Here is a 27,326-nt window from a genome sequence, read left to right as displayed (position 1 = left end):
TTATATCTGTAAACAAGCCTTTCTTTCTTGAGATTGTCAAAGGAACCACCCACTCGCCTTCATTATAGCCACAAAAATGTGAGTTGCTATTTATGATTGTACAATAGGCAGATTATTTTTGTTTTCAAAATTTGTATGTCATTAAATTTTACATTTTCAGTTATCAAGTACCTTTAGTTTCCCTCCCATGTCTGTTTACCACTGGAAAAAAAAAGAAAAACCAAACTCTTATAAAGACTCAGCAGTGTTAAACAGAAGAAATACCCATATTGGCCACACAACATGATTTGTTCCTAGGTCTCCAGGAAGCACAGAAGAGAACTCTATCCCTTCAGATTACAACTCAAGATAGAGGCCTGAGATTACCAGCCTTTTCCCCAAATTACACCTGCCCATTTCTGAAACTTAGCTTAGGAGTTTTAACCAAAATTTGATGTTTTGGCCAAATGGAGCTGGGGACTTGGAGTGGAGAAGCCTGGGCTTACCTCCAATCTGGGCTCGATAGAATAATAATGATAGAGATGTCGATGACTATAAGAGGTAATATTGATACAGTGTTTGAAGGTTTGCAAATTGCTTTGCCTAGACCATCTCATTAGAGCCTTATCCATCCTGTGAGGGAGATATTCTTTGCCCCATTTCGCAGTTGAGGAAAGAGAGACAGAGAGGAGAAGTACCCTGTCCAGCATCACTCAGCTTACGTCAGTATATTGAAGATCTGTGATTTTGCTATGGTGGACTCTTCCTAAAATGACAGAGAGAGTAACCCTTCACAGATGGTATGGGACAGCTTCTGCAGCCCCCTGCAGCCCGCCTAGGCATGAGTCTCTTTTTAGGCTGACTTTCAGATGACAGACACAGTCCATCACCAGTTGTCAACACGTTTACATAACATTGTCCTCTTGTCCCTGAACCACCAGCACCTAGGACAGCACCTTACCTATACTTGTCTCCACAGTATTGGGATGGACTTGACTGAGTGTGTAGGATCACACAGACCCAAGGGTGCTACTGCTATTTAGGTTTACTGGCGCTGGCCATTGATCCCATTGACCTAGAATACTAATTAACCAGATTGACTTTGGAAAATGAAGCATGTCCTAGTGGAAAGAGCCATGAACTTAGCAGTCAGGAGGCCTTGGGTTTGAGGCCTGATTCTGGCACTTAGTTGCCGTGTGACCATGAGTTAGTCACTTAATTTCTCGCTGTTTTTTCATCAGTAAAACAGTACTAGTAATACCAGTGGTGACAGGGAATGTGGTGTGGTGCATAAAGATCGGGCCTCAGGGTTAGGGGACTTGGGTTCGGATCCTGGCTCTGACACATACTGGCCCTGTGACTATAGGGTGATAATTTCATTTCCCAGTATTCTGGGTGACTTTCCTAAGACTCTAAAGCATAGAAAAGATCGCAGCCTCTATTGGAGGAGGGAAGTTCTTAATCTCTCATGAAGGCGTGTCATGTACTCGTAAGCTGGCAGAGGGGAGGAAGCTCAGGCTCTCCTTCTGTTGAGACACTATTTGGGCCACTTATCATCTAGACAACCCAGATCTGGGTGACACCAGGTTCCCCCAAGTTGTATAAGGCTCTGGCCCCAGGTTGTTGAAAACATATTTATGATGGGATATGTACAAGGGGCTGTGTGAGTGTGGAATGCAGTAGGCTCATGAGCTCAGCCAGCAGGCATCTCCCAGTGGGAGAGAGACGTGAAAAGGCAAGACTTCAGGCCTGGGAAGGCCAAGGCAATCTGAGTTAGCATCGGGTTCTTGCGTTCCGCCACTTGGGGTCCCACTCTCTCAGCTTTGCCCTCCACTGTCATGTCAGTGCTGGTGAAAAAGTGACAGGTCTGGAGTCAGAGGGCTTGGGTTCAGATCCAGCCTCAGCTATGTTCCCTCAGACAAGTGATTTCCCACCCCTGTGCCTCGGTGTCTTTGTCTATAAAATGAAAGGATCAACCCAAATGGTGTCTGCAGTTTTTTCCAGCTCCACGTCTAGAATCCTGTGATTGAATTTTCTCACCTGTAAAAAGGATGATGAAACCTGCCTATTGGATGCTGCCTCCCTGGCAGGGTTGTTAGGCTTAAATGAGATGGTTTGCTTTGCAAACTTTCAAAGCCCTCGACAAACACCAGATATAATTGTGATGTTTCTTCTTTGAGTTCTGAGTCCTGTGGAGCAATCGATGCCAGCAGGACATCATTCCCAGCTCAGAAAAGCTTGGTTAAATATCAGGGAGCATTTCGTGAATACCACCAGGGTCCCACAAATTACTCTTGCGGAGATTGTTCTGTTTTGCAGAAGTCCACTTTCTTTTCTGAAGTTCAGCACCAGCATGAAAAAATCTTAAGGCCTTTGTTCTCACTGCTGCTTTTATCAGACAGCCTGTCAATTACTCTTCCAAACCCTCAACTGTGTGAGTAATTAAATTACGCATTGGAAGCCAGCATTACTGGTTCGTACCTGTATGTTAGGAAATCTTGTAAAATCCGTGGTTTGGAGTTAGCAGCTCCAGTGGAAAGGGTGTAATTTAAAAGAAAAAAGACTTTAATACAATTTCAAGAAACTAAAGCCAGCATTGATCATCTGGCCTTTCATTTTTAATTCCTGGAGTTGTACCTATTAGAGGGTTTCTGAGTCTGGGGAGGAGCCCTTTGCCCTCTGTGGATAAATTGAGAGTTGGCTTGTTGTAGTTAGCTATGAATGGAAATCGATCATGGAGCTCTGATCTTGGAGTTGCTTTCTTGGGGGTGTAATTACCGTGAATCCTCCTGGCTCCACAGCTTGTACTTAAAGGGATTGCTTGTTAGAATCAGATTTGCCACTGATCTTCATTATCCATGCAAGTATCTATGGCCAAGATCTTACTTTGACTACCTAAAAAATTTTGAAAGTGACTTCTTTTTTTGAAATGTTTTAGATTTTTTATTTTTAGTTTATAGCAATCAATTCCACAAATTTTTGAGTTCCAGATTTTCCTCCCCTCTCTCCCCTCCCCCCCAAGACAGCATGGAATCCGATATATGTTCTACATATACCTTCGCATTAAACTTATTTACACAATCGTCAAATTGTAAAGAAGAATTATGACCATAGAATGATGAGAAAGAAGAAACAAAACCAAAACAGAAGAGAAAAAAAGAGAGAAAGCAAATAGTTTGCCTCAATCTGCATTCAGACTCCATATTTCTTTATCTGTGGATGTAGATAGCTCTTTCCATCATGAGTCCTTTGGAGCTGTCTTTGAACCTTGTATTCCTGAGAAGAGCCAAGTCTATCAAAGTTAGTCATCACAGAAGCAATATGTCTGTGGGTGTGTACAGTGTTCTCTTGGTTCTGCTCCCCTCACTCAGCATCATATCGTGTAGGTCTTTCCAGGTTATTATGAAGTCTGTATGTTCCCCATTTCTCATAGCACAATAGTATTCCATTACATTCATATACCACAACTTGTTCAGCCATTCCCCAATTGATGGGCATCCCCTTGATTTCCAATTCTTTGCTACCACAAAAAGAGCTGCTATAAATATTTTTGTACATAGGGTCCCTTTCCCCAAAAGTGAGTTTTCTAATCTAAAGAGGCATTTGGATATTCTTTCTCTCCCTCCTTCTCCCTCTCTCTCCTCTTATCCCTCCCTCCATCCCCCTCCTCATGTTTAGGAACCTCCAGAATTCCTTACAAACTGAAATACAGGGTGACTTTTCCCCCTTAAATGCTATTCTCTCATGTCACTTGGTTATTTAGCAACCCACAGTGACTCCCTATTGCTAATGGGATCAAGTGCAGACTCCTTCCTTGGTTCTTGAGGATGCTCATCCATCAGGCACTTGGCCCTACTTTACCTACCCAAACTTTGTGCTTCCTTATCCATAGCAAAAGTTTTCCTGATTGTCTGGGTGACTATGCACATGTCTTTCCAACTCTGTGGGGCTCAGTTTCCCTAGTTCCATTGAACTCTATCACCTCTGAGACTCTACAGCTCAAGATCCATGATCCTCTCTGTGATCTCAGACAAGTCACAAATCCTTTGGATCTCAGTCTCTCCATCTGTAAAATGGGAGGGTTGGATTTGATGTCTGCCAGGGTCCACACACACTCCAGGACTAAGATCCTCTATGTGACCTTCTCTGGGCTGCAGTTCTGCCATAAGATGAGGGATTTGGAAGGGCTCTCAGGTACATTCTAGCTCTGGACCTAAGTTCCTGTGACCCCCAATGGGTCTGCCTTTGTTGCATACAAGAGCTCAGTCAATACTGGTTGAGATCAAGTCTCTCTGGGTCAGGCTCCTTCCTCTGCCTCACATACCCTCTTGTCTCCTCTCTAGCCCTCCAAATTCAGTCATTTCTCCCTGGAAGCCTTCCCTGTTTACCTCTCCCTACACTTAGTAGCTGTGTGACCCTGGGCCAATCATTTAACCTCCTCAGTCTCAGTTTTCTTATCTGTACAATGGAGATATCACTAGCATCTGCCTCCCAGAGTTATTGTGAGGATCTGATGAGATAATTACGTGAAGTGCTTTGCAAACCTTAAGGACCTATATAATCACCAGCTGTTATCACCAGTGAGGATGAAGGCTCTTGGAGGACAGGACCATATGCTCTTCTATGTCAGAAGTCTGAGGACTGGGCTAGACATATGGTGGATGCTTAAGAAAGGCATTTTAAATGCTCCGGGCCTCAGATTTATGACAGACATCTTCATCGATCATCTAAATAGTCTTTGTGCTTGACTTAGCACAAGTGACAAATTCTGTCCTCAACTGATGAACTAGAGATGTCCCGAGGGTATTAATAGTGAAGGGCCTTAAATCCGTATCATATGAGAATCAGCACAGGGACCTGGGCATGTTTACCCTAAAGAAGAAACAGTTCTGGGGAGATGAGAGGAATGGCCATCATGTGGAAGAGAGATGAGCTTATTCTCTTTGGCCCGGGAGGGTAGGACCAGGAGCAACAGAGGGAAGTTACAAAGACACCAAATTAGGCTGAATGTTGGGAAAAACTTTCTAACAATTGGAGTTGTTTCAACATAGAATGGACCGCCCCAAGATGTTCTCCTCCAACTGACTGACCATTTGTCAGATGTGAAATAGTGGGGATGCCTTTGACAAATGGGTGGCTGCTGAGGTCCCTCCCAACCCACCCATCCTCTTAAAAGTGTGCCATCTTGTTTTGTAGCTTCATAGGTGTCTGTACTGAAGTCTTTGGTATGGAGAAGCATAGGACCTAAGTTGGAAGGGAGCCCATCTTATCTAGCTTGTAACTGGACAAGAATCCCTCTATCTCAATGTCTATCAAATGCCTATCCAGTCTCTGATGAAAGACCTCCAAAGATGGGGAGGTCACTCCTTCCCATGGTCCATTCCATTCTTGTTAGGAAATTTGTTTTTTTTCTTGTGACAGAATAATAAAACCTCTGAGGCCCACTAATCCAGCCAACACCTCAAGAGGAATCCCCCAAACAGCCCTATAAAATCATTCAGGCTACAAGGAGAGCCCTTCCTCGAGGGAGAACCTATTACCCCCAGAGGCAGCCCATCCCATTCTGGGATTGCTTCAATTGTCAGGAAATTTTTCCTCATCACAGAATTTGAGTCATAAGGAACCTGAGAGGCAGCCTACTGTAACTCGCACCCCCCCCCCAAGCATGCTCTTTAAAACCTACCCAAGAAGAGCTAAAATTTGCCTCTGAGCCACTCCCACTCATTGTTCCTAATTGTGCCATCTGGGCCCAAACCTTACATATCAGTGTCATCCTTGGGTGATATTTGGAGAACAATTCTTACACCCATGATTAGTTGAATTTGACAGCTTGCTTATTGGTTTAAGGAGAATAGTTGGACCAATGTGGAATTAAAGTCACCCAAGTGGTTTTATGATTACAGCTGGGATTTGTGATGGTATGGTAAAAGGTTGCCATTTGCCCCTTGGTTTTCTACACAATATGGATAATAAAGCTAAGCTGAACAAATCTAAAAAGTAATTAGCTGTTTATTTTTCAGGGCCCATCAGAAAATTGAAGATACAGAAGAAACCAGTGATGAACTTCTTGTCCGTCTCACATCTGCGGTAAGGTTATGAAATATACTGAACTTGGGACCCTGACCATAATTACTTTTGTGTTTGTTCTTCCTCTTTGTCCTCATCCCCAATTTCAAGCTAGAAGGGACCTTAGATTCAATTCAATTCACCCACCTCTTTTTAAGCACATCCAGGGTGTGGATGGCAGAGGATTTCTGGCCAGCTCCTCAGCCCAGGAAGCCTTGGCTCTAATCTTAGAAAGTAAGGGACAAATAGAGAAGTATTTAGTTAACTGTAAAGATGCCTTCATGCCTACTGCTGTCTTTAGGAAATGTGAACAAATTTCTGTTTGATTGAATTAGATGGGGAGCCTGGTCATTGATTTGGAAAATATTGGCCATGTCTGTGGGTGACCCTTTAAAATCAGTGGAATAGGTTAAGTTAGTTCCAGAGAGTTCAAGCTACATGGAGCATGACCCTGAGCTTATACCAGAGGGCAGCGGGGTAAAGAAAGGGGATTTTCTCTCCTCCCCCACACCATTAACCATGACATCTAGCTGTGGAGCTGCTCACCCAGTGGGAGGCTCCCCATTCAGCAGTTTGAGAGTTCTTCAATTCAAGAGAATTCAAGGCACACTGACCTCCAGTCAGACTTGGAAACAGAGAGGCAGTTACTCAAAGGAGGGAGCAGTTTTAAGGAATGTGATTCCTGGCAGCATAGAAGACAATTAATCATGGAGTCACAAGAGAATTAACTCTGGCAATCTATAGTCATGTTATTGGGTTTTCTGGAAATACAAAGACAAAAATTAAACAGCTTTTGCCCTCATAGAGTTTATAACCTACTGAGAATGTTAACAGCATCCTGGATATATCTACCAATAAAGATTTCAGTGCATCTGTAACTTATAGAAATGATGGGGGTGGGGGGAGACTGGCCAATGCAGTGTATCGACCCTCTGGACCTGCTTACCCAGCCCACACTATCGTTGATAATGTCCTCCACCAGTGGTGTACTGCTTCTATCCTCAGGGTTAACCTGATTGATATGCTGGGTTTTCTATTTTGGTCACTCCCGAGCCCCCATGGGTGTACTTGGCATTGATTATCAGACCAAAGATCTTCCACTCAAAGAGCCATGTGAGCTTGGACAAGCTTCTCCACTTGGGGCTTCAGTTTCCTTCTCTAGAACTGCTAAGTCCTGGTTTTGCTAATTACTATTGGCTGACCTTGGGCAAGTCTCTGAGCCCCAGTTTTTCTATTTATCAAATGAAGGTTGGATTGGATTGCTTCTGAGGTCTCTTTGAGCTTTAAATCTAGGAGCCTGTGTTCTTTGATCCTATATATGTTTATGTTAAAGACAGTCTCAGAAGAGAAATTAGTGAGGAATTCTCTGTATGAAAAGAAAGTGCTTTCCAGAAATACTCCTTTGGAAAATCTTCTTAGGAATTTGTCTTGGGCCTTGACTTTGGTTATATAATGGTTGAGCAATTACTTTGTTTTTCAGTTGTATTGACTCTTTGTGACCCCATTTGGGGTTTTCTTGGCAAAGATACTAGAGGGGTTTGTCATTTCCTTCTCCAGCTCATTTTACAGATGAGGAAATTGAGGCAAACAGGGTTAAGTGACTTGCCCAGGGTCACATGGCTAGTAAGTATCTGAAGCCAGATTTAAATTCAGGAAGATGAGTCTTCCTGACTTCCCGCCCTATACTCTATCCATTGTGCCACCTAGCTCACTTATTACTTATTATCTTTGTTCTAGGGCTCTTTAAGATAGAATGAGCAAAGGGCAGGCTGGATATGAGCCTACAGGGGTTAGCAGGGTATCCTCTAAATTTAGCCTGGGCTAAATGGAATAGAATGGAGTCTGAATGACTGTGACTTTCAAAGAACTTTCAAAGGACAGAGGTCACTGGGGGGCAGCGACAAGGTCAAGGTTTAAGGAGAAAAACACTGTAAATAACAGAGTCATACACATGGTAGGAATAATTCCAACTGGCATTTAAAGGTCACAGCCCAGTGGAGTCAGGACGGCCCAGCTTTAAGGCCAAGCTCTGACAGGAATCGGCTCTGTAAGCCTGGGCACGTCCCTTCTCAGCATCCATGGCAATGCCCTCAGCCACTATGAGTTTGAGATCATTTGTTAATCCCCATCAGTGGAGGGAGCTTCTACACTGGCTGCTGGCTCTGCTGAGGAAGACACTGGCCGTTCTCAGACTATGCCCACATTTTCAGTCTTACTGTGCCCTCTCCTGTCTCTGCAGAGGGCTCACATTACCTCCTAATCTTGGACAGATTCTTTCCTCTCTCTGCCATCTTTCCTACAATATCCAAGTCTGGGGCCACCCCCTTTCTACAACTCTGAGTTAATAGCACATCCGGACATGATTTCTTCCCCATCCTTAAGTCCTTCGCACCACCACCTGTCATCGTATCCAACTTATACTCATCTATGTGTGGGTCTCCCCCCTCCCCAAATGTATTGTGAACTCGTACATTGCCAGCAGGGTCTGTCATTTTCCTTCCTTGGGTCCCTAGTTTTGGTGAAGTTATTTTAATTAAGTTGAAGAAGAGGAGAAGGGGTCTGTGCCTGTGGCTCTTCAGTCTGGAGTACTCAGACCCAACATTCCTGGAAGCTCGCTTTCATGAAGGGGCCTGTTACCAAGAGCTGTTGGTAGAAGATTGTCGTTCAGTTGTGTCTGACCCTTTGCCATGGGGTTTTCTTGACAAAGATACTGGAGTGGTTTGCCATTTCCTTCTCCAGTGTGCCCCCATTTTTACAGATGAGGAACTGAGGCAAATAGGGGTTAAGTGACTTGTCCAAGGTCATACAACTAGAACGTGCCTGAGGCCAGATTTGAATTCAGATCTTCCTGACTCCAGGCCTGGTGTTCTATCCAGTGGATAGAGCAGAGGAGGGTTGTGGTTGTTGTTGTTTGGTTGTGTCCAACTCTTTGTGAACCCATAGACTCCAGCATGCCAGATGTTTCCATCTTTCATTATCTCCCAAAGTCTGTCCAAGCTTACATTCATTGCTTCCCTAACACTCTGTCTCCAGCTCATCCTCTGCCACCCCGTCTCCTTTCCCCTTCCATCTTTCCCAAGATCAGGCTCTTTCCCAGTGAGTCTTTTCTTCTCACTATGTGGCCAAAGTATTTAAGCTTCAGCTTCAGTATTTGACCTTCCAGCGTAGAGCCTGAATTAACTGCATTAAGCATTGGCCAATTTGGCCTCCTTGCTGTCCAAGGATCTCTCAAAAGCCAACTGGACAGAGTAGAGGACAGACAGTGAAAATGATCATGGTCATTTACCTAGAGCTTTAAAGGTAGCAAGGGCCACATGAGCCTCCCTCAGTTGAGCCTTCTCACTCCTGGGGGGGCGGGGGGGTGTTATAGGAATTATGATCCCCATTTCAGAGAAAACTCCATCCCAGAGATGTTTACTGCCTAGCCTGTGGTCACACAGCTAGCAAATGTCAGAGGTGGGATTTGAACCCAGGAGGCTTAGAAGTCATTTGGGTCAACACCTTCCCCCCCGCCCCCACCTCCCAACACTGCCATTTTGCAAAGGAGAAAACTTCAGTCTCCAAAAAGTGAAATGATTTGCACAAAATTATAGAGTTAGCAAATGAAATTCAGGTTCCATCCTCTTTACACGTCACAAGGCCTAGACTCTAGGCCTTTATCTGGACCTTAGTGGACTCTTTTAATCTAATTCAGAATTTTGGTTTGGTATCTTTTCTCAAGCAAAGATCTGATGATTTCACCTCCTTCTTCAAGATATTTACAAAACTCCGCAGGTCCCCTTTCACCTAGAAGATCAAATGGTCAGTGGCTGGGGACTCTCCAGATCCTCCCTGTACTCTTGCCCAGGTGATTTAGGACTGAGCAGGTGCAAGCCAGGACTGCCCCCCCCCCACTTCTGTTCCTCCTCTTGGAATGGGAGGCTTTTCTACCTTAGCATTTCCCAGATTTGTTCTCCTCAGTGACTCTGCTGGGTGGGGCTGAATAAACTGGGGAAATCTAGATTACTTTTTTGACCATCTACAGGGAGTAGGAAGAGCTAGATTGGTGCCAAGCTGATAGGAGTTGGGGAAGGAGAGACCATCAAAGATGGAACTGGGATTTTTTTGGAGAACCTTTAAAATTTGAATACTAGAACCCTGGTATAGACTCTTCCTGAGTGTAGCAGAAGGTCTTGGAGATCAGTCTGTGGTTCTTGGTTGAGTAGATTTGTGGCAGGGGCCATGTAATGAGTTAAACTAGGCTTAGCATAAAGGAATGGAAGCCTTGTTTCTGCTTGCCTTTCTTCCTGGCTGCCTGCCCCTTCCTTACCTGGAGGAAAGAGGAGGCCGGCCTGAGTGGACTTGTCTCCTCCTGGAGAATGAAGAGCTCTCCTCCCAGGGGATGCTTGACCTTTGCACTTGTTTCTTTTGTAGAGCATCCGGGAGGACAGGATCATTCCTCTGCAGTTCAGCTGCAGGGGACCTCTCAAACCTCGCTCTTTCTTTGGAGTCTGGGGTGCTGGGGTAGCCTTCAAGGCCCCAGGGCTCCCTCTTGATTCGGGTGGGGCCAGGATGGGGGAGGGAGTTGAGTAATCCCAGGACAGGCAGCTTTGATTCCACTGGAATTCTTGCGATCCTCATCATTTGTTCATGAGAAATATCTGACATTTATACATATTGTTTTTAGATTTATAAGATATTTTATATGGCTTGATCCTTTTAGTCACCCTGTTCTGAGAGAGACAGCTGGCATAGAGAATAGGGCATGAAGAGCCAATTTGGGGGGTCAAAAAGACATGAGTTCGAGTCTTTACTCTGGCCCATGTTGGCCATGTGACCTTGGGCATCACCTTGGGTGAGTCACTTAACCTCTTGTTGCCTTCAGGCAGCTCAGAAAGCATAAGCTGCTGAGTCTGTGCTGATCTGCTTTGGGGAAGGGGTATTACATGCTAGGAGTTCCTGAAGGTGATAGAATCACAGGGCTCCAATGTGAAAAGAGGTCCTGTTTGGGGATGGAGAGGCGGCCTGTTGGCACTGCCTGGGTCGGTGCCCCAAACCCCGGGCATCCCTGGTGTGAGCATCACAGCAGGACCCAGAGGAGGGGCAGGGCTTAACCATAACAAGAGCTGACATTTACATGGAGCTGGAAGATTTACAAAACATAGTATTAATTATGCAAACAAACAAACTCTAGGAATGAATCACACAAAAGTAAATTATGCATGCAATTTTGAAAACATTATGGAGACAGCTTGGAACAGTAGAAAGAGCAACTGAGTTTGAATCAGGTGCTGGGTTTGAATCCTGGTTCTCCTCCTTACTACCTGGATGACCTGGGGCCAGTCACTTTATCCCTTTGGGCCTTGGTTTCCTTTCAGCTTGGTCGCATCAGCCCTGGGAGATAAATACTGCAGGTGTTACTGGCCCAATTTTATAAATGAGAAAATAAAATCTCTCTAACCTCCAGAGACTTCTCCCTGGTCACACAGGTTGTGTCAGAGGGAGGATTCGAACTCGGGTCTGTTGACTCCAAGTCTGGCCCTCTCTCCATGGTCCTCTGCTACCTTTCCATGCTGCTGTTTTATTTTAAGTGCCTGTGTAGCAGGAAAGGACATCTGTAGGATCATAGATAAAGATTTGAAAGGGACCCTGGAGATCTCTGAGTCCAGCCCCTTCATTGTTCAGGTGAGGAAACTGATATAACTAGAGAGGTAGGTGACTCGCCCAGGGTCACGCAGCCATTGTGTGTCAGAGGCAGGACTAGAACCCACATCTTCTTGGCTTTGAGGCCAGCTCTCCATCCACTGGGCCCCACTGCTCTCACTCAGTCCAGTGACAGTTAAATTGTGTGACGTGTGTAAGATTTTTGGCACAGAAACTTACCTTGGTGGAAAACATTTTTTTAAAGAAAAATGTAGTTAGAAGTTGTAGGTGCTTCTCATTAAATGGTCATTCAAAATATAGAAACTAATTTGATTACAGTTGGCAAGCCAGGAATGAATTGGAAGCTGGGGTTCTTTCTTCTTCCTCCCCTCTTTCTCCTAGGCTGATCCTATGTATCTTGGCTGAAATCCTATTTATCCCACCTTCTCCAGGGAAGCTTCTGTGATCATCCCTGCCCTAAGTAAGGCTGGAATCAATCGCTCCAGGGTCTCCTGACTCCTCCTTGAGGACTTTTTCCAATATGATGCTATCAGTTCCCAGAGCTATTATTGTCTATACAATCCTCATGGTAATTGGTAACTTACTGCCATGTCCAGTCTCTTCCGTTGCCTTGAGCAGTTTTTAGGTCTTCGATTCTCCCCTGCCCTCTCCTTAATTAGATTGTAAGCAATCTGAGAGCCAGGCCATGTCCTTGTTTGTCTTTTGCCCACTCCCCACTCCCACACCCCATCTCGTCCACTGAAGTATCTGGAGCAGAATAGAGCTTCATACGTGGTCAAGGACTTGACAGCTCTATTTTATCGACCCTGGACCCTCCCTGGGAGATGGGGGGAGGGAAGCAGGGTAGACAAGCCAAATTATCCTTCAGTCCAGATTCCTTAAGAGGTCGATCCAGGGGTCACCCGTCGGTGCTGGGTGCTCGGTTACTCACTGCTCATGCAGCCTGTGACAGCATCGGCTTTTTTCGGCTGCCATCACTTACTGATGAATCTTACTGAACTTATGATCCACTAATGCCCCCCCACCCAGGAGGGGAGGGGAGGGAGGATGGGAACATGCATTTATTAAGCACGTACCCTATGTGCTAGACACTGTGCTAACCTCCTAACAACCCTGCGAGGGAGGTGCTATTATCCCCCTTTTACAGTTGAAGAAACTGAGGCAGAGGTCAAGGGCTTTCCCAGGGTCACACAGCTAGTGAGTGTCTAAGGTAGTATTGAACTCAGATCTTGTGTCCAGGCTCAGAGCTCCATGCACTGTGGTGCCCCGCAGGTGCTTTGGCCAGATTTTTTTTTCTTATATATAAACTTACTGCATGTATTTTAAGAGAAAAAACAAAACTCTTCTCTGGTCAGAAAGATGAGGTGAGTAGAAAGAAGCATCGGCCCCTGTGCTAGGGGTGGTACTTTCTGATTTAATTCTTCAGCTGGATCCAGATTTCTGGACTTGAGAGTTTTGTATTAGCTTGTTTTCTTCCAACTTTTGGTCCCAAATGGATACAATTTTCCTACTACTTTGTGGGTTATTGGCTGGTTCATCCGGAAGATTAATAAAACATGAGTCTCGGTTGTTCAAAAACCAGAGGGCCATTTGGCGATTGCCGCTAAGGACTGGCCAGGATGGTATAAATAAGCCTTTTCTCCGGGTTGAGGACAGCGCTTTGGGGATCAGATCCCTTGTGGGTCTCCAGGACCCAGTCATGCGCCCTGCAAAACCATGAGAAAGAAAGAAAAAACCCTTCTCTGCTGCTGCTGTGCTGGGGCATAGAGTTACGCCTTCTCTGTAGAAAACTTGGTGCCCCTGGCTTCCTCTGCACTTCTCTATGGGCTGGCAAGCTCAAGTCGGTACAAGACTCTCATTTCCCACTTCTTTAGTGCTTGACAGTTTATAGAATGTTTTCTCCCTTTGGGCAAGCCATGCAACCTCTCAGCCTCAGTTTTGTCACCTGTAAAGTGGGGGCAATAAAATTCAACCTGTTATAATAATAGCATTGTATCTCGTGGGGTTGCCAGGAGAATAAATGAGGTGGAGTATGTATGTAAAGAGATTTGGAAACCTTAAAGTGCTAATTTGTTATGATCATGGTGGTCTATCCACCACAGCCCTCTGGGGCAGGTGGTGCTTGGAAGCAGCACCCACCTTTTTCATAGGAAAGCAGGTTCAGAAGAATTAAGTTAAGTGACTTGCCCAGGGTCACACCTCCAATAAGTGACTGAGCTGGGATCTGAACCCAGGTGTTCTGAGTTTTTATTTGCCACCAAAGATCAAAGTGCCAGCTTAGAAGAGGGACCGTATCATGACGAATTTCTAGCAGGTTAACGCTGTGTGACCTGGGGCAGGTCGCTTCTTCTCTGGGCCCCAATTTCTCATCTATAAAGTGAAGGTTTCTGAGGTCGCTTTCTGGCAGCCCCTGATGTAGTGACTTGTAGGAGCTGTCACCGTGACACATGCTGATTTGGGTAAGTCTAATCATGTGAATTATTCATTTACTTGGGGTTATTATGTTTTCTCATCTCAAGCCTGAGTAGTACTTTGTTCATGCAGAAAATGAACATCCATGATTGCTAACGATGCATTGGTAAATGCAAATGCTAATTCATGCACCTGCTGCTGATGACGGAGAAAGTGAAGGCTCATTGACTTATAACTCAGAAGGCCCATGGAGCTCAACCTCCTCTGACTTTAGAGACAAGGAAACTGAGGCCTTGGGGGAGAAGTGACTTGTCCCTTGTCACAAAATTTAGGAAGTGACAGAGAAAAGATTCGAACCCCGCCCCTATGATTCCTGAGTGTGGGGGGTTCAGCCTGTGCAAAGACATGGAGGTGGGAGATAAGACATCGCAAATGGGGAAGAACCCATCTGGCTAACTTGGCCAGACAGAGAATAGATGAGAAGGATGATGTGAGGGAAGCTGGGGCAGAGTTGAGGATGCTTTAAAGGCCATGGCGGGACACTGAGCTCATGTTTGGCCCTCAGAGAGATAGGTGGCCGTTGAATATTGGGGTCCTTTTTCTTCCATTTTTATTGATTCTTGTGCTTTTACACCCCTTTAACAGAGAATAAAAAGAGAAAAGAGGAAGCAGTTCAGCAAAACTAGCCAACACATCCTTAGAACCCGAGGGTACAGCGTATGCAGCATTCCGCTCCCATAGTCCTTCACCCCCACCAAGAAAGGAGAGAAGGGCATCACCCCCTTTCATTTTCCTCAGTTAGGAAGCTGTCCAGGCTTCACAGAATTCACTTTCCTCATTGGTTCTCATAGAGCAGCAATATCCCATCATGTTTGAGGTGCACCATTTGTTTGGTCATTTCCCTCTCAGTGGGCATCTACTGGGTCTCCATATCTTGGCCACCACAAAAAGTGCTGCTATGAATTTTTTATACATATGGAACATTTCTTTCAGTCGTTGATGTCTTTAGTGGCCTACGACACAGTGGGATCTCGTGGTCAAAGGTATGAGCTGCTTAGGTGCTTTTTCTGGAATATTCCCAGATGCCTTTGCAGAATGGTTCAACTTATTCTCAAATCTCCCAAGAGTAATTAATGCCTCTTCATAACCCCCCACAACTTTGATTGTTCCCACAAGGAGTTTATTAAATGCTCACTGTGAGCCAAGTACTGTGCTAAGTCCTGGCATTTCAATCAGTAACATTGATTAGGCACCTACTGTGTGCCAGGCACTGTACTAAGCACTGGAAAAAGACAGTCCTTGCCCTCAAGGAGCTTGCAATTGAATGGCAGATATAACAGTAGCACCCACTATGTGCCAGGTACTGTGCTTAGCACGGGGGATATGAAAAGGGACAAAAGACAGTCCTTGCCCTCAAGGAGCTTGCAATCTAATGACACTTATTATTATCAATAAGAATGATAACTAGCATTGATACAGCACAAAGACAGCTCCTGCCCTTGAGCTTATTTTCTAATGGCACCTATATTAATAATTACTATTAAATTAATAATAAGAATACTGGCTAGCATGAATGTAGCTCAAACAAAAGGACCATCTCTGCTCTCACAGGGCTGCCCTTTACTAGGGGGCAAGGCAACACATAAAAAGGAGCTGGAAGCCAGGGGGGAGATGGGAAGGCAGGAAAATCGAGAGGGTTAAGAGGTGAGGAGGCTGAGAAGTGAGCGGGATGGCGCTGGGACTTCCTCACGTGGAGGCTCCACGCAGATGAGAGGAGGGGTGGAGTGCAGTCAGGGTGGAACCAGCAGCGGAATGAGAAGCCACCGGGGCACAGGTGGGACAGTCTAGAGGGTCACCGTTAGAGCCAGGAGAGAAGAAATCTGGTTTTTTGGTTTTTTTTTTAATACTCTTTGCCAATTTCCTAGGAAATGTGACGTTTCTTTTATTTTTATCGATGTGGAGCACGGTGAAGCATCTTGGGGCGGGTGGCGGGCCTTGGCCACAACTCCATTTTATCTTTGCGGATTTGGGCTGTGTGGAGCATAAGAGGGGTCAGAGAGAGCTGGCGGGAGGCAGAGACCCCGACCCCGATCTCTCAGGACTGGAGAGCTGCATGGAAGGGATCCCCGTTAGAACGTACCTGAGGAATGGGGGTAGCTCTCATTGTGCAGACGGGTTTCAGGACTTTCAGTCTAAATTGGCTTACTGGCCCTGTGTCCGTTGCCTTTGGCTCTGCCCCCATCCCTGGGGCCAAAGCGAGCCAATGGAAGCCCTCCCGCTAGGGGAAGCTGGCTCTCAGAGGCGACTGGAGTAGTCCTGGTGAGAGGTGATGAGTGCGCGTGAGGGAGAACCGGGGACTCACCCAAGAGACCTTGTGGAGGTGGAATGGACACAACCTGACGGCTTGGGGTGAGCAAGAGGAAGGGGTCAAGGGGGACCAACCTCAGTCAACCACAGAGTTATTATTTATAGTAATACCCAGTTCTTTGAGAGCAGGGACTGTCGTTTGCCTCTTTTTGTATCCCCGGTGCTTGGCACGTAGCAGGTACTTCATGTTTATTGATTAACAATATAGATCTAGCCCTCTAAGCTCTGTAAAGCGCAGCCCTGAGATACAGATAGGTATCCTCATTATTCCCATTTTATAGCTGGGTAAAGTGAGGCTGAAAGCCATTTCACCACGAGTAAGGGACTGAGGTAGAACTTACACTCAGAGCTTCCGGATTCAAGGTCTAGTACTCTATGTATGCGCTGAACCCTCTAGTGGCCTAGAAGGATGAGGCCTGACAAAAACTGTCTTTAAATTGACAGCTGTCAATGACCTTGGTGGAGTGAGAGGCTGGATTAAGAAGGCCTTGGGAAGAGGGGCAGGACTCTCAGACCGGCTTTTTCTAGGGCTTTGGCCATGAAAGGGAGGGGAGCCGTCAGATGCTTTCGGGGGCGGGGGCGGAGGTGTGTCAGAGGCAGGCTTTCTCAGGGCTCGTGTTTGGAAGCAGTGTTCTCAGGGACAAGCTGCCAATGGAGGTGGGAGGGGATGGGGTCAGGGGCACAGGTGGGGAGGGTCGGCCTTGGCAAGGAGCATGGCAGCCTCAAGAGGAGAGAATGGGGGTGACGTGGAACGTGCGGAGTCATAGAACTAGGGAGCAGTGGGGGCTCCGAGCCAACGGCCTTGAGAAGGAGGGAGCAGGACGATGCTGGAGCGGAGCAGGTCTGTTCACTAACTGACTAAAGAGATGGGAAAAGTGCTGATAATGGCCTTCTCAGGCCAGGGAAAAGATTTTCTGTTGTTATTTTAAAAACTTAAGAGTTTGTTTTAAAAATAAATGTTCGTTTTCCTGTGGAAATGAAGATTAAAGCAAAGCCAAGTCCCTGAGCAGCCTGGAACATTGTGGTCCCAAGGCCCATTCTCTTGACTCCCTGGGAGATAGTGCCACCACCTACATTAAGTAAGCTCAGACAACTTATCGGATTCTGGGTAAAAGTTAGTTGACTCACTCCAAAAACTTGGAGTTTTCTCTGCTGACTTGCAATGATTTCTGGCTGATGGTACAGAGCAGATTAGAAGTTGTCCAGGGGGGAGTCAGGCCAGCAGTCCAGTCAGCACGCACCTACTATGTGCCTAGCACTGTGGTAAATTAATAAGCACCTACTATGTGCTAAGCCCCGGGGATATAAAGAAAGGCAAAATATTACATGCAAATTAGATATAGATAGGATAAATGGATATAACCAATAAGGGAAAGGCTCTCACCCCACGGCAAACTGGGAAAAGCTTCTTGTAAAAGGAGAGGAAGACTGGAAGGAAGCATTGAGGAGGGAGGCAGCCAATGAGAATGCACCAGGCTGGTGGGAGTAAGAAGTAACTGCTTACTGCAGAGGAGAAGACACCTGTTACTACCTGGAGGAACAGAGTTGTTTGGGACCATTTAGTTTAGGGGCAAAGTGGCATTGCTATAGTGGAAAGGACCCTAGATTTCCAGCGGAGACATGACTTCGTGTCCTCTTTCTGAGAGCAGTTGATCCTAATGGGTCACCAGATATCTTGGAGGCTCAGTTACTCTGTCTATCAAATGGAGAGTAGCCCCTCACCTGGTTGTTGGGACGATTGAAGGACAGTAAGTATCGAAGCACTTTGGAAGCCGCTCTTAGCCCCTGTATCACAGGGGTCACCATTCTGATTTGGAGTCATTAAGAGAAGGCTAATTCAGATTCTAGATTGTTTGAGAGTACCAGGGGGCATTGAATGTGCTTTAGAAAGATTTCCATGAGAAATTTTTAAGGGAAAAGAAAACTGCAGGCTTTCAATGATTATTGGCAGCAAGGCAGCTCAGTAGATATAAGGCTGGACTTGGGTCAGGAAGACCTGAGTTCAAATCTGACTTCAGACCTTTACTGGCTGTGTTGTCACTTGATAACTCAGTTTTTTTCATCTGTAAAGTGCAGATAACAGTACTGTCTTCCTCCCAGGGTTGCTGTGAAGGTCGAATGAGATAACATTTGTAAACCCCTTACAAACTCTACAGCGCTCTATAAATGGCAGCTGTCCTTATCGGCTATAGATGCACACAGATGCGCATATAGGTATGTGCCCCACTGACATGTGCTTTGCTGGGGCTCGATGGGGACCTTTGGCTTGGGAAGGCTCCAGCAGCAGACAGCTGACTTTTGCACGTTAGAAAGATTACAACCTTAGCATGGTATGTCTGTCCACCAGTGACCAGCCAGACCAAACCTGGAGTTCCTCATCTGGTTGTTTGCAAGGTGATCAATTTTTCAACCATGACAGTTTGAGAAGATTTTCTACCAGGGCACGGAGGGGCTGCTATCTGCCTTAGGGGAGGGTAGTACCTTCATAGATGGCTGAACATGCATATGGTTATATTAGCGATAACCAGAAGCCAAAGGGAAAAGTCTTTAGCAAATTCCTGCCTTAGCATTTCAGCTTAAAAGATCTTAGTTGCTGTTGAAAATGTCAGTTGGGTCTCTAGTGAAATTCTCACGTCCTTCCCATTCACGGAAAGCTAATGGCTTCAGTAAGGGAGGAAAAGGATGTCAGTTGGAGAAACTCCGTTGGGGAGAAAACCAGGGCTTCCCAGATGAATCCTTTGACTGTGTCCTCTACCACTGGGCGTTAGTCACCTTGACCTTTAACCAGGGAACATGATGGTCTTGGCTCTTAGCTCTTCCAGCTTGTAGATGACAAAGAAAGCGTCAGCTCTCTGGAGAGGGACGCCTGGCCCTCTAGGTAGATACAAACAGACAGCAGCTAGAGAAAACCTGGATATGGAAGTGGAAAACCTGAGTTCAAATTCTGACTCAGACCCTTTCTATTTGTGAGACCCTGGGTAAGTCATTTAGCTTCTTTCAGACTCAGTTTCCCCAACACATGCCTCACAGGAGTGTTGTGAGTCTCAAATGAGATAATTCATGTCTAGCACTATGTGAGTGGTAGCTTTTATTATATTTCTGAAAATAAAACATTCATATTCCTGCCCTAAAAATTTACAAACAGAATTAGTCAGTAGAACTAAAAAACAAAGTAAATAAACCAACCAACCCCCCCCCCCACCCCCGTCTCCTGTGGCTGAAAGGGAACAGCCACCTCATCTGAGCAGAATCCCTCATGACGTAACAGAAAATGTGCTGTTAGAAGTTCACCTCTTTCTAATTTCTGTTTTTCCTTGTGTAACATTAGGTGCAGAGAGAACTTGCTGCTGTCATTGCTTTCAAAGCCCGGAAGGCAGGTGAGTAGATGTGGAGCGCTATCTCTTTGGGGAGGGGACAGAATTCTTTCACGTTCAGCGATGCCTGTGCATGGTGCATGGCCATTTAAGGTACTACTTCAAAATGTACATTTCCTCGATAAAATGTGTTTCAGGGTTTGGGGTTTTTTGGTAGAGGAAGCAGTGAGGGGCAAAAAGCATTGCCTATGAAGTCTACTAAAATAATGAAAATCATCCTCCACCATTTTAGCCCATGACAAAAGGACCTACTAGGTCCCATTATAGACAGTGATGCTGATTGAAAACAAAAGGCATTTCTTGGCATTTAGTGTTAACTTTTATTCAATAAATAAAGCTGTTAAAGTTTCCTCAAAATAAAGGAAGCAGCTTCTTTAAAACCATTCTCTTCGAAATTATGTGAAGATATTTAAAGACTTTTTTAAAGTTCTTGGCATAGCCCTAAGCTTGAGAGTAAGATAAACTTTATTCATGCTCAAATCAATTGATTATCAAATGAGTTAACATGTAAAGCACTTTGTAAACCTTAAAGAGCTATGTTGATGCCAACTGTTGTGGTTATTTATTACCTCACTCTGTGTCAAGCTCTATGCTAAGCACTGAGGATGGAAATACAAACAAGACAATCCCTACACACTGAGGGAGACTGAATATAAAAAGCAGCTGGGAAGCAGGAAGGAGTGGAGGAGGGGAGAGAAGAGCTGGTAAGGGAGGAAGTGAGGTCCAGAGAGTGAGCTGAGCCAGGACACGAGTGAGCATGCCTGGGACGTTGTATGGTCCACCTTTGCCTCATCTGACTGGTTGCTCTTACTTTTGCCTCTCTGGTCAAGCAGAACAAATTGCTTTGCTTTATATTTCCAGGGCTTAACACCGTGCCTGGCACATAGTAGGCACTTAATAAATGCCTGTTGCCTTGCCTTGATTTCCTCTTCCATATGGTAGCCTTTTAAGTACTTGAAGAGATCGATTAACACCCATTTCAAGACTATCTTCTCCAGGTCAAGCATCCATACATAGTTCCTTCAGCCAGTCCTCAATGCCTACTATGTGCCAGGCACTGTGCAAATAGCTGAGCTTACATAGACAAAATATGGTCCCTGCTGTCAAGGAGGTCACTGTCCAGTCTCTGCGTCCTTCCTCAATTCTGGTTTTGTTCCCCTTATTACTGTTCTTCCCAAAATGCGGTGCTAAGAGCTGAGTGCTTTGGACCAGATCAAGTCTCCTGGAGCAGAGCACAGTGAGACTCTCACCTCCTCTCTGGACCTTCCGACTCTCCTAATGATGCGTAACTTTGCACTATGATATTTCAGTGCTGACTCACACTGCTCCTTTGAGCCCTAGGAACCCAAGATCTTCTGTCTTACTCTCTGAAAGTCATCCCTGATGTGATTTGGGTGTGGAAGTGACCAGGTTCTCAAAGACTTCTCCAACTTTGAATAGGAGTCCTACTGTGCTGAGAAGGCTTGAAGGATATGTACAGCGATAGATACTGGGCATCAACAGGCCAGCCCAGCTCCATTTGGAGACGTTTGGTCCTAGAGAGTTGGATGCCAGATGAATTTCTGGCCACAGCAATTCATGAAGCCACCCACTGAGGCACAGATTTAACAGTCTGGATTGTTAGAGAGGGACTGATTGTTTGTGTGGATGAAAAGCGAAGGAGTGGACTAGATTAAGTCTAAGATGTCTGCCACCTCCAAAAGTCTGTTATCTGTACCCCGGGTATAGGCTAAGCCTCCATTCCTGGCCATGGACTCCACTCTCTGTACATCCACATGGAGGAGGGAGGGGACGAAGGCCCCCCTTTAGCATTGTCCCCTGGGTCTTCCTACATTACTTATAGTTTTGGACACCCACTTTTACTCTTGGTTATGGTGCAGAGGGGATAGTGACAGTATTAGGGAAGGGATTGAAATGGACTAGTGGGGATCCTGGCATCTGGACTTTGCCTTCCTTTGTATGAATGGGATCCTGGCAGCTTGGGGCCAGGAGCTTGGGGATAGGAAGGTGCGTTTCCACTTGCTAGCTCTGGCGTCCTTGACTCAACTGCCCTTATTTCTAGTAAAAAGGCCAAATACTTCCACTTCCCACTCAGTTATCTTTGGCCTACTTTCTCCTCCATCCCTTGTTACCCCCAATATAGCCAGATAGTCACCAGCTGCTTTTGATTTTTCCTTGAGAATATCTCTTTAACCATGCTTACTTTTCCCAGATAAAGGACATCATCACCTTATACTTAAGTTATTCTCATTGACTCCTAACTGATTTTCTTACTTATCTTTCTGAAGAAGTTGAGGGGATTTGGACAGCAAGTGATTAATTGTGGGATTGGGGGAACCACATGGACTCCATCTTGTGACTCAGTTTTGGAGTAGTTCATTTCCATTTCTATTCCATTATGGGTTTAGTCCAAATTCTGTTTTGAAGGAAACTTTAATCAATTGTGGGAATTGGGAGAAAACTTTATTGTGTTGTTCGAACCCAGCCCTGCCTGTGTGGCTGGAATCTGGACCACTTCCACCTGCTTTGTAGAGACCTTTAACTCAGGACTTGGGTTATGCCAGCCAGAGACCCAGTCAGATCTAAAGGTTTTTTCTCATATTGTACCTCTCAAGCAACCCAAAAACTGGCCCTGTATTTATTGACCATTTATTGTTTTCATGTTCCTTTGATTGTTTCCAGCCACTTGGGGGGAGAGATACCCTTCCTTTTCTGAATTCAGGGAATTGCATTTGTTTACTCTCTTCCTCCCCATTTGGAAGCTCCCCAATCTTTCCCCCAATTAGAAATCAGATAATTTAATGTTGTATTGTGTCCTTTTAATGAATCGGTCTTATATGACTAATTGTTTTTCATGTGTAAAAGCCTTTTCCCTGGTATTCGGGATCCAGGCCTAAGCTAAGGAGATCTAATCCTAGTTTGGGGGCAATTGCCAAGCATTGCTTGATAAATCGATACGCTTGGGAGATCGAACCTTTATTTCCTCAGTCATTTCATCTTTCACCTGCCACATTTCTCTCCTCTCGCCGATCTCTCTCATAGCTTTGGGGTATCATGAACCCCTTTGGCATCCTGGGGAAGCCCATGTTCCCCCTCTCAGGGTCATGCTTTTAAATCCATAAAATAAACTACATGGCATTGCAAAAGAAACCAAATATTCATGAAATAAAGGTGCATTTTTCCCCATCCAAGTTCATGGACCCCCTGAAATCTATCCACAGACCCCAGGTTAAGAATCCCTATTTTAATCAGTCTCATACACTCTGACCAAACTAGTCTTCCTCATACATCAATTTTATGTCTCTTCCTGCTCATCAGGTGATATTACCCTGCTGATTTTAGCCTGACATCCAGAGCTCTTCCTCAACTGGTCTTCACCTCTTTATCCAACCAAACCTCCCTGAAGCATCATAGGTGTGAACAAGCAGGTAGGCAGCCTTTTGTCAGCAGGAGTCATGAGGCAGGGAGTCTGAGATAGTCTAGCAAGGCATCTTGGGGCAGTTTGCTAATAACAGCTAAGAAGCCTCACAGCCCTGAAGAGTCAGGGTTCAGGAAGCATGGGGAGCAGGGGAGCTCCCTCCTCCCTCCTCACCAGGGGCTAAGCCGTGTCTGTGTCTGTTCCTCAGGCTTTCACAGAAAGAAGTGCAAGTTTGTCGGACTTCTAGAGCAGAAGGCGAAAGAGCTGATGGAATGTCTTTATATTTCCTGGCTTCTTTGAGAGTATGAGTTGTTAGGAGAGAGTGGGGGCCATAGTGGAGAGTCAGCTGGCCTCATGGTCAACGAGACCCAACAGATTGGCTGGATGACCCTGGCAAGTCACTTACCTGATGGGTGTTCTAGGCGGTTCTCTAAGATGATGTGTAGGTTTCAGAGAAGTTGCTGACCAATGTTGGGAGAGGGAGTTTCCACACTGGAAGTTCTCTATTAATAAACTTACAATGCAAAAAAATTGTTTTGATATAGGAAGAAATAATTGAATTTTAAAAACCAGAAAAAATACTCTGAAGAGACAGAAAAGACTCTAAGCCAACCCTGATGTTGAAGGGAAGAATAATACGACCCAGAGAAGGAAGAGAAGGAATAAACTGGATTTTTGGAGCTAGGTTGGGGTAGTTATGAAGCCTTTCACACCATTCTCAGCCTCTTTCCTAAGACACACACAGCATGGTAAGATGTGGAAGATGTCCAAGGGGCAGCAGATTGGAGGAATTCTGTTCCTGGGATCTGAAGCAACATCATGGTGGCAAGGAGGGGCTCCCCAGAGGCTGGGGGCCAAGGAAGAGTTGAGAAGATAAGTGAGGCGCGGTGAGGTGGGCTCCTGGGGTGGAGCCTGCACTGTTTTCAGGAAAAAGGGGGAAGAAGAATTCTATTTCACTAATGTTTTCTCCATCAACAAGAAGGATCTTTATGCTGAAAAGGAGGGAAGTGAAAAATAACGAAGAGGGAATTACAGCCCAAGGCAGTGAGGAGAGCATCAGAGCGTTTGTCACCTGGCCTCCATGACTGTCTCTGAGCCTTGGTTTTCCCATCTGTTAAACGGCTGTAATAATAGTATCTGCCTTTCAAGGTTGCTGTGACAATCAAACGAGCTAACACGAGTAAAGTGCTTTATAAACCTTTTGTTATTCACTCCTTTTAGTCAGGTCTGACTCTCCTTGACCCCATTTGGGGTTTTCTTGTCAAAGACACTGGAGAGGTTGGCTATTTCCTTCTCCAGCTCGTTTTACAGATGAGGAAACTGAGGCAAACAGGGTTAAGTGACTTGTCCAGGGTCACACAGCTACTAAGTGTCTGAGGTCAAATTTGACTCAGGTCCTCCTGACTCCAGACCTGACTCTCCATCTACTGAGCCACCTGGCTGCCCTTTTCAACCCAGAGTGCCACAAAAATGCAACCTGTTATTATTGTAACTACTAGTATTAACACAATCATCCCTGGTCCATCATTCTGTCCATTGAGATATCCTACAGCCTCGATTCGGTCGTCCGGTGTGTTAACTACACCTCCCAGTTTTGTGTGATCTGCAAATTTCATGATGATGCAATCAAGGGCCTTTATTGAAGTCATCCATAAATGTGCCAACGTTCTCCCTTCGGACTTCCTTTCAGAAGGTGATTGATGGATTTTTTCTCTCTTTACTTCATCCTCTGATTCTCACAGACCCAGGCAATTTTCATTTATGATTTCTTGAGATATTATGTCTGAGATTATTTTTAATATGATATTTTCAGGGCATTCAGTGATTCTTAAATGATTTCTCTTTAATCTGATTTCCAGATCCATTGTTTTTTCCTTTATAAACCATCTTATATTTTCATCTATTTTTTCAATCTTTTGATTCTGTTCTAAGAGTTCTGGTTACTTCACAACATCATTCATTTCTGTTTGGTCTTTTCCAGTTTGCAGAGGTTCCATTTTTTGGGGAAGGTTTAGACCCACACTCTGTTAAGTCATTTTTTTCTCCGAATTCTTTCTTCAACAGTTTTCCAGTAACTTTTCATCTCTTGCTTCATTTCTTCTGGGGTCACACAGCTGGTAAGTGTTTGAGGCTAGATTTGAATTTGGGTTTTCCTAACTCTCAGATAGATAGATATGCTATCTGCTGCACTACCTGGCTGCCTTCTCATTGGGTTTCTTGACCATTATTCAGTCTGGTATGAGCTTCAGGGTTTTACTGGAATAGGAATGTCACAAATGGGATGCCTCCATTCTGCTCAGGCACCTTGGCCAGGAAGTTCCTCTTAGATTATGTATAGATGTGGGATTTTAAAAAGGCAATATAGGGATAGAGACTAGACCTGCTATTTCACTGATATAGTGAACTCCCTGATTAGGAAATTCCATCCACCAGTGCAGGTTAGCACCCTGACCTGCCCAGGTTCACTAGTCAGTAGGTATCAGAGATGGGGTTTAAACTCGGGTTATAGGGTCATCATAGGATCATAAATTCAGAGCTAGAAGAACCTGAAAGGTCATCAAATTCAGTCCCTTCATTTCCCAGATGAAGAAGCCAGGGTGGCTTGGCCAGGGTCACCCAGCTGATAAGTAGCTGAGGTGGACTCAAACCCAGGTCATTTTGATTCCAGCACTGTCCATTACATCACACTCCCCTTCTACTTCAGAAATAAAGATTGCATTTTAAGAGGCAGTAGATAAATCACTCTAATTGTGTCCCCTTCTACACTTTTAAAAATGTTTTATTGCTTCCTTTTTTCATATCTGTCATCGTCCACTTCTTGACCACATCCCCTCCCCCAAATCCTTCCTTAGAATAAGGATGTATTGTCCAGCAAAGCCAACCAACTCATCTGCCATGTCTGGGAATATGTCTCTTCCTCCCCTTCAGTGTCTCACTTCTCTGCTGGGAGGGGTCAGTGGGGTTTGTCCTCAGCTTTCTGGAGTCCTAGTTTCCAGACTGAATATGGGATGAGCCCTCCCTTTGTACGTCAGTGACAGTTGGGGGCTCTCTTCAGCCTGGTGCTCAGTTAAACCATTTTGTAGGACCCTACTTGGTTGCCTCCTATGCATGGCATGAGGGCAAACTCCAATTCCTGCAGTAATTCGGTAAAGCCTAAGGCATTCCCAGGAGCTTTGGGGCTGGATAAATGTCAAAGTTGACCTGGCCTTTGAAGTTCATCGTTACTGAACGTCCTTCTTGTTTGTTTGGGTTCACAAGTGTAAAAGGCTCCAGGTGAGGAAACTTCTACCAAAGCAGATGGCCGACTTCTCTGCAGCTGATTGTCCCAGAGAGTTCCCTGGGTTACTGAGAACTTAGGACACTTGGCTAAGGCCTCACAGTCAACGTGGAAGTCTCTCCTTCCTGCTGTCAAGGTTGGCTCTCCATCCACTGCACCACACTGCCTTCTGGGTCTATGCCAAGTGAAAGAACGTTTTACTCTAGGTGGGAGATGAAGACTGAGTGTTCTTACTACCATACAAAGGAGACAGAAAAATACTCCAAACTCGAGTCCTTTCGTGTGTCCCTGGACTTTTGTTGTTCATTCCCGGGAAAGGATTTTTGTTTTTTAATTTTCAAGTCAAAGGCTTACTTGACTCTGCCTGTTAGTGTAAAATTTGGCCCTTGGATCCAGGAGTCATGTTGAGGAGAATTTAGGAGGGTGAGATTAGAGTCTCCCAGTGGCTCTGAGGCCACTTTGGAGAGGAAGGAGCAGCCCTGGAGGTTCCCAGGCTGGTGAAATCATTCTTATCTTGAATTTCCTCCTCCCTTCTGGTGTTTCAGGATGAGAGGATTTACTGAGCCTTGTTCTCAAGGTCCTATTGGCAGCCTGGAGTCAGCCTGAACGTTACTGTGAAAATAAAGGATGACGTTGAAAATGGGGGGTTGCCGTCTGTGCCGAAGGGTGTTGGAGAATCAGAGCACGGTGCCTAATTATTTTTAAATTAGGATTTCAGTAAGAGAAGCAAATTCGGCATAATGATGACAATACTGACGATAGCAATAATAATCGGTTGTGTTTTGGTTTG

The 27,326-nt window shown here is 45.2% G+C and overlaps 1 protein-coding gene across 1 annotated transcript in view; it reads left to right on the top strand.

The window, feature by feature from the left end:
* RAPGEF5 (Rap guanine nucleotide exchange factor 5) overlaps positions 1–27,326 on the top strand; it is a 237,213-nt gene that overhangs the window by 66,348 nt on the left and 143,539 nt on the right. The window contains exons 6-7 of the mRNA XM_036759737.1: positions 6,000–6,066; positions 19,796–19,844. Of these exons, the coding sequence (XP_036615632.1) occupies positions 6,000–6,066; positions 19,796–19,844 (116 nt within the window). The remainder of the gene's footprint in view (positions 1–5,999; positions 6,067–19,795; positions 19,845–27,326) is intronic.

This window comes from Trichosurus vulpecula, chromosome 5 (assembly GCF_011100635.1).
Source record: "Trichosurus vulpecula isolate mTriVul1 chromosome 5, mTriVul1.pri, whole genome shotgun sequence".
Taxonomy (NCBI): Eukaryota; Metazoa; Chordata; class Mammalia; order Diprotodontia; family Phalangeridae; genus Trichosurus; species Trichosurus vulpecula.
This window is presented reverse-complemented; position numbering and strand designations above follow the sequence as displayed.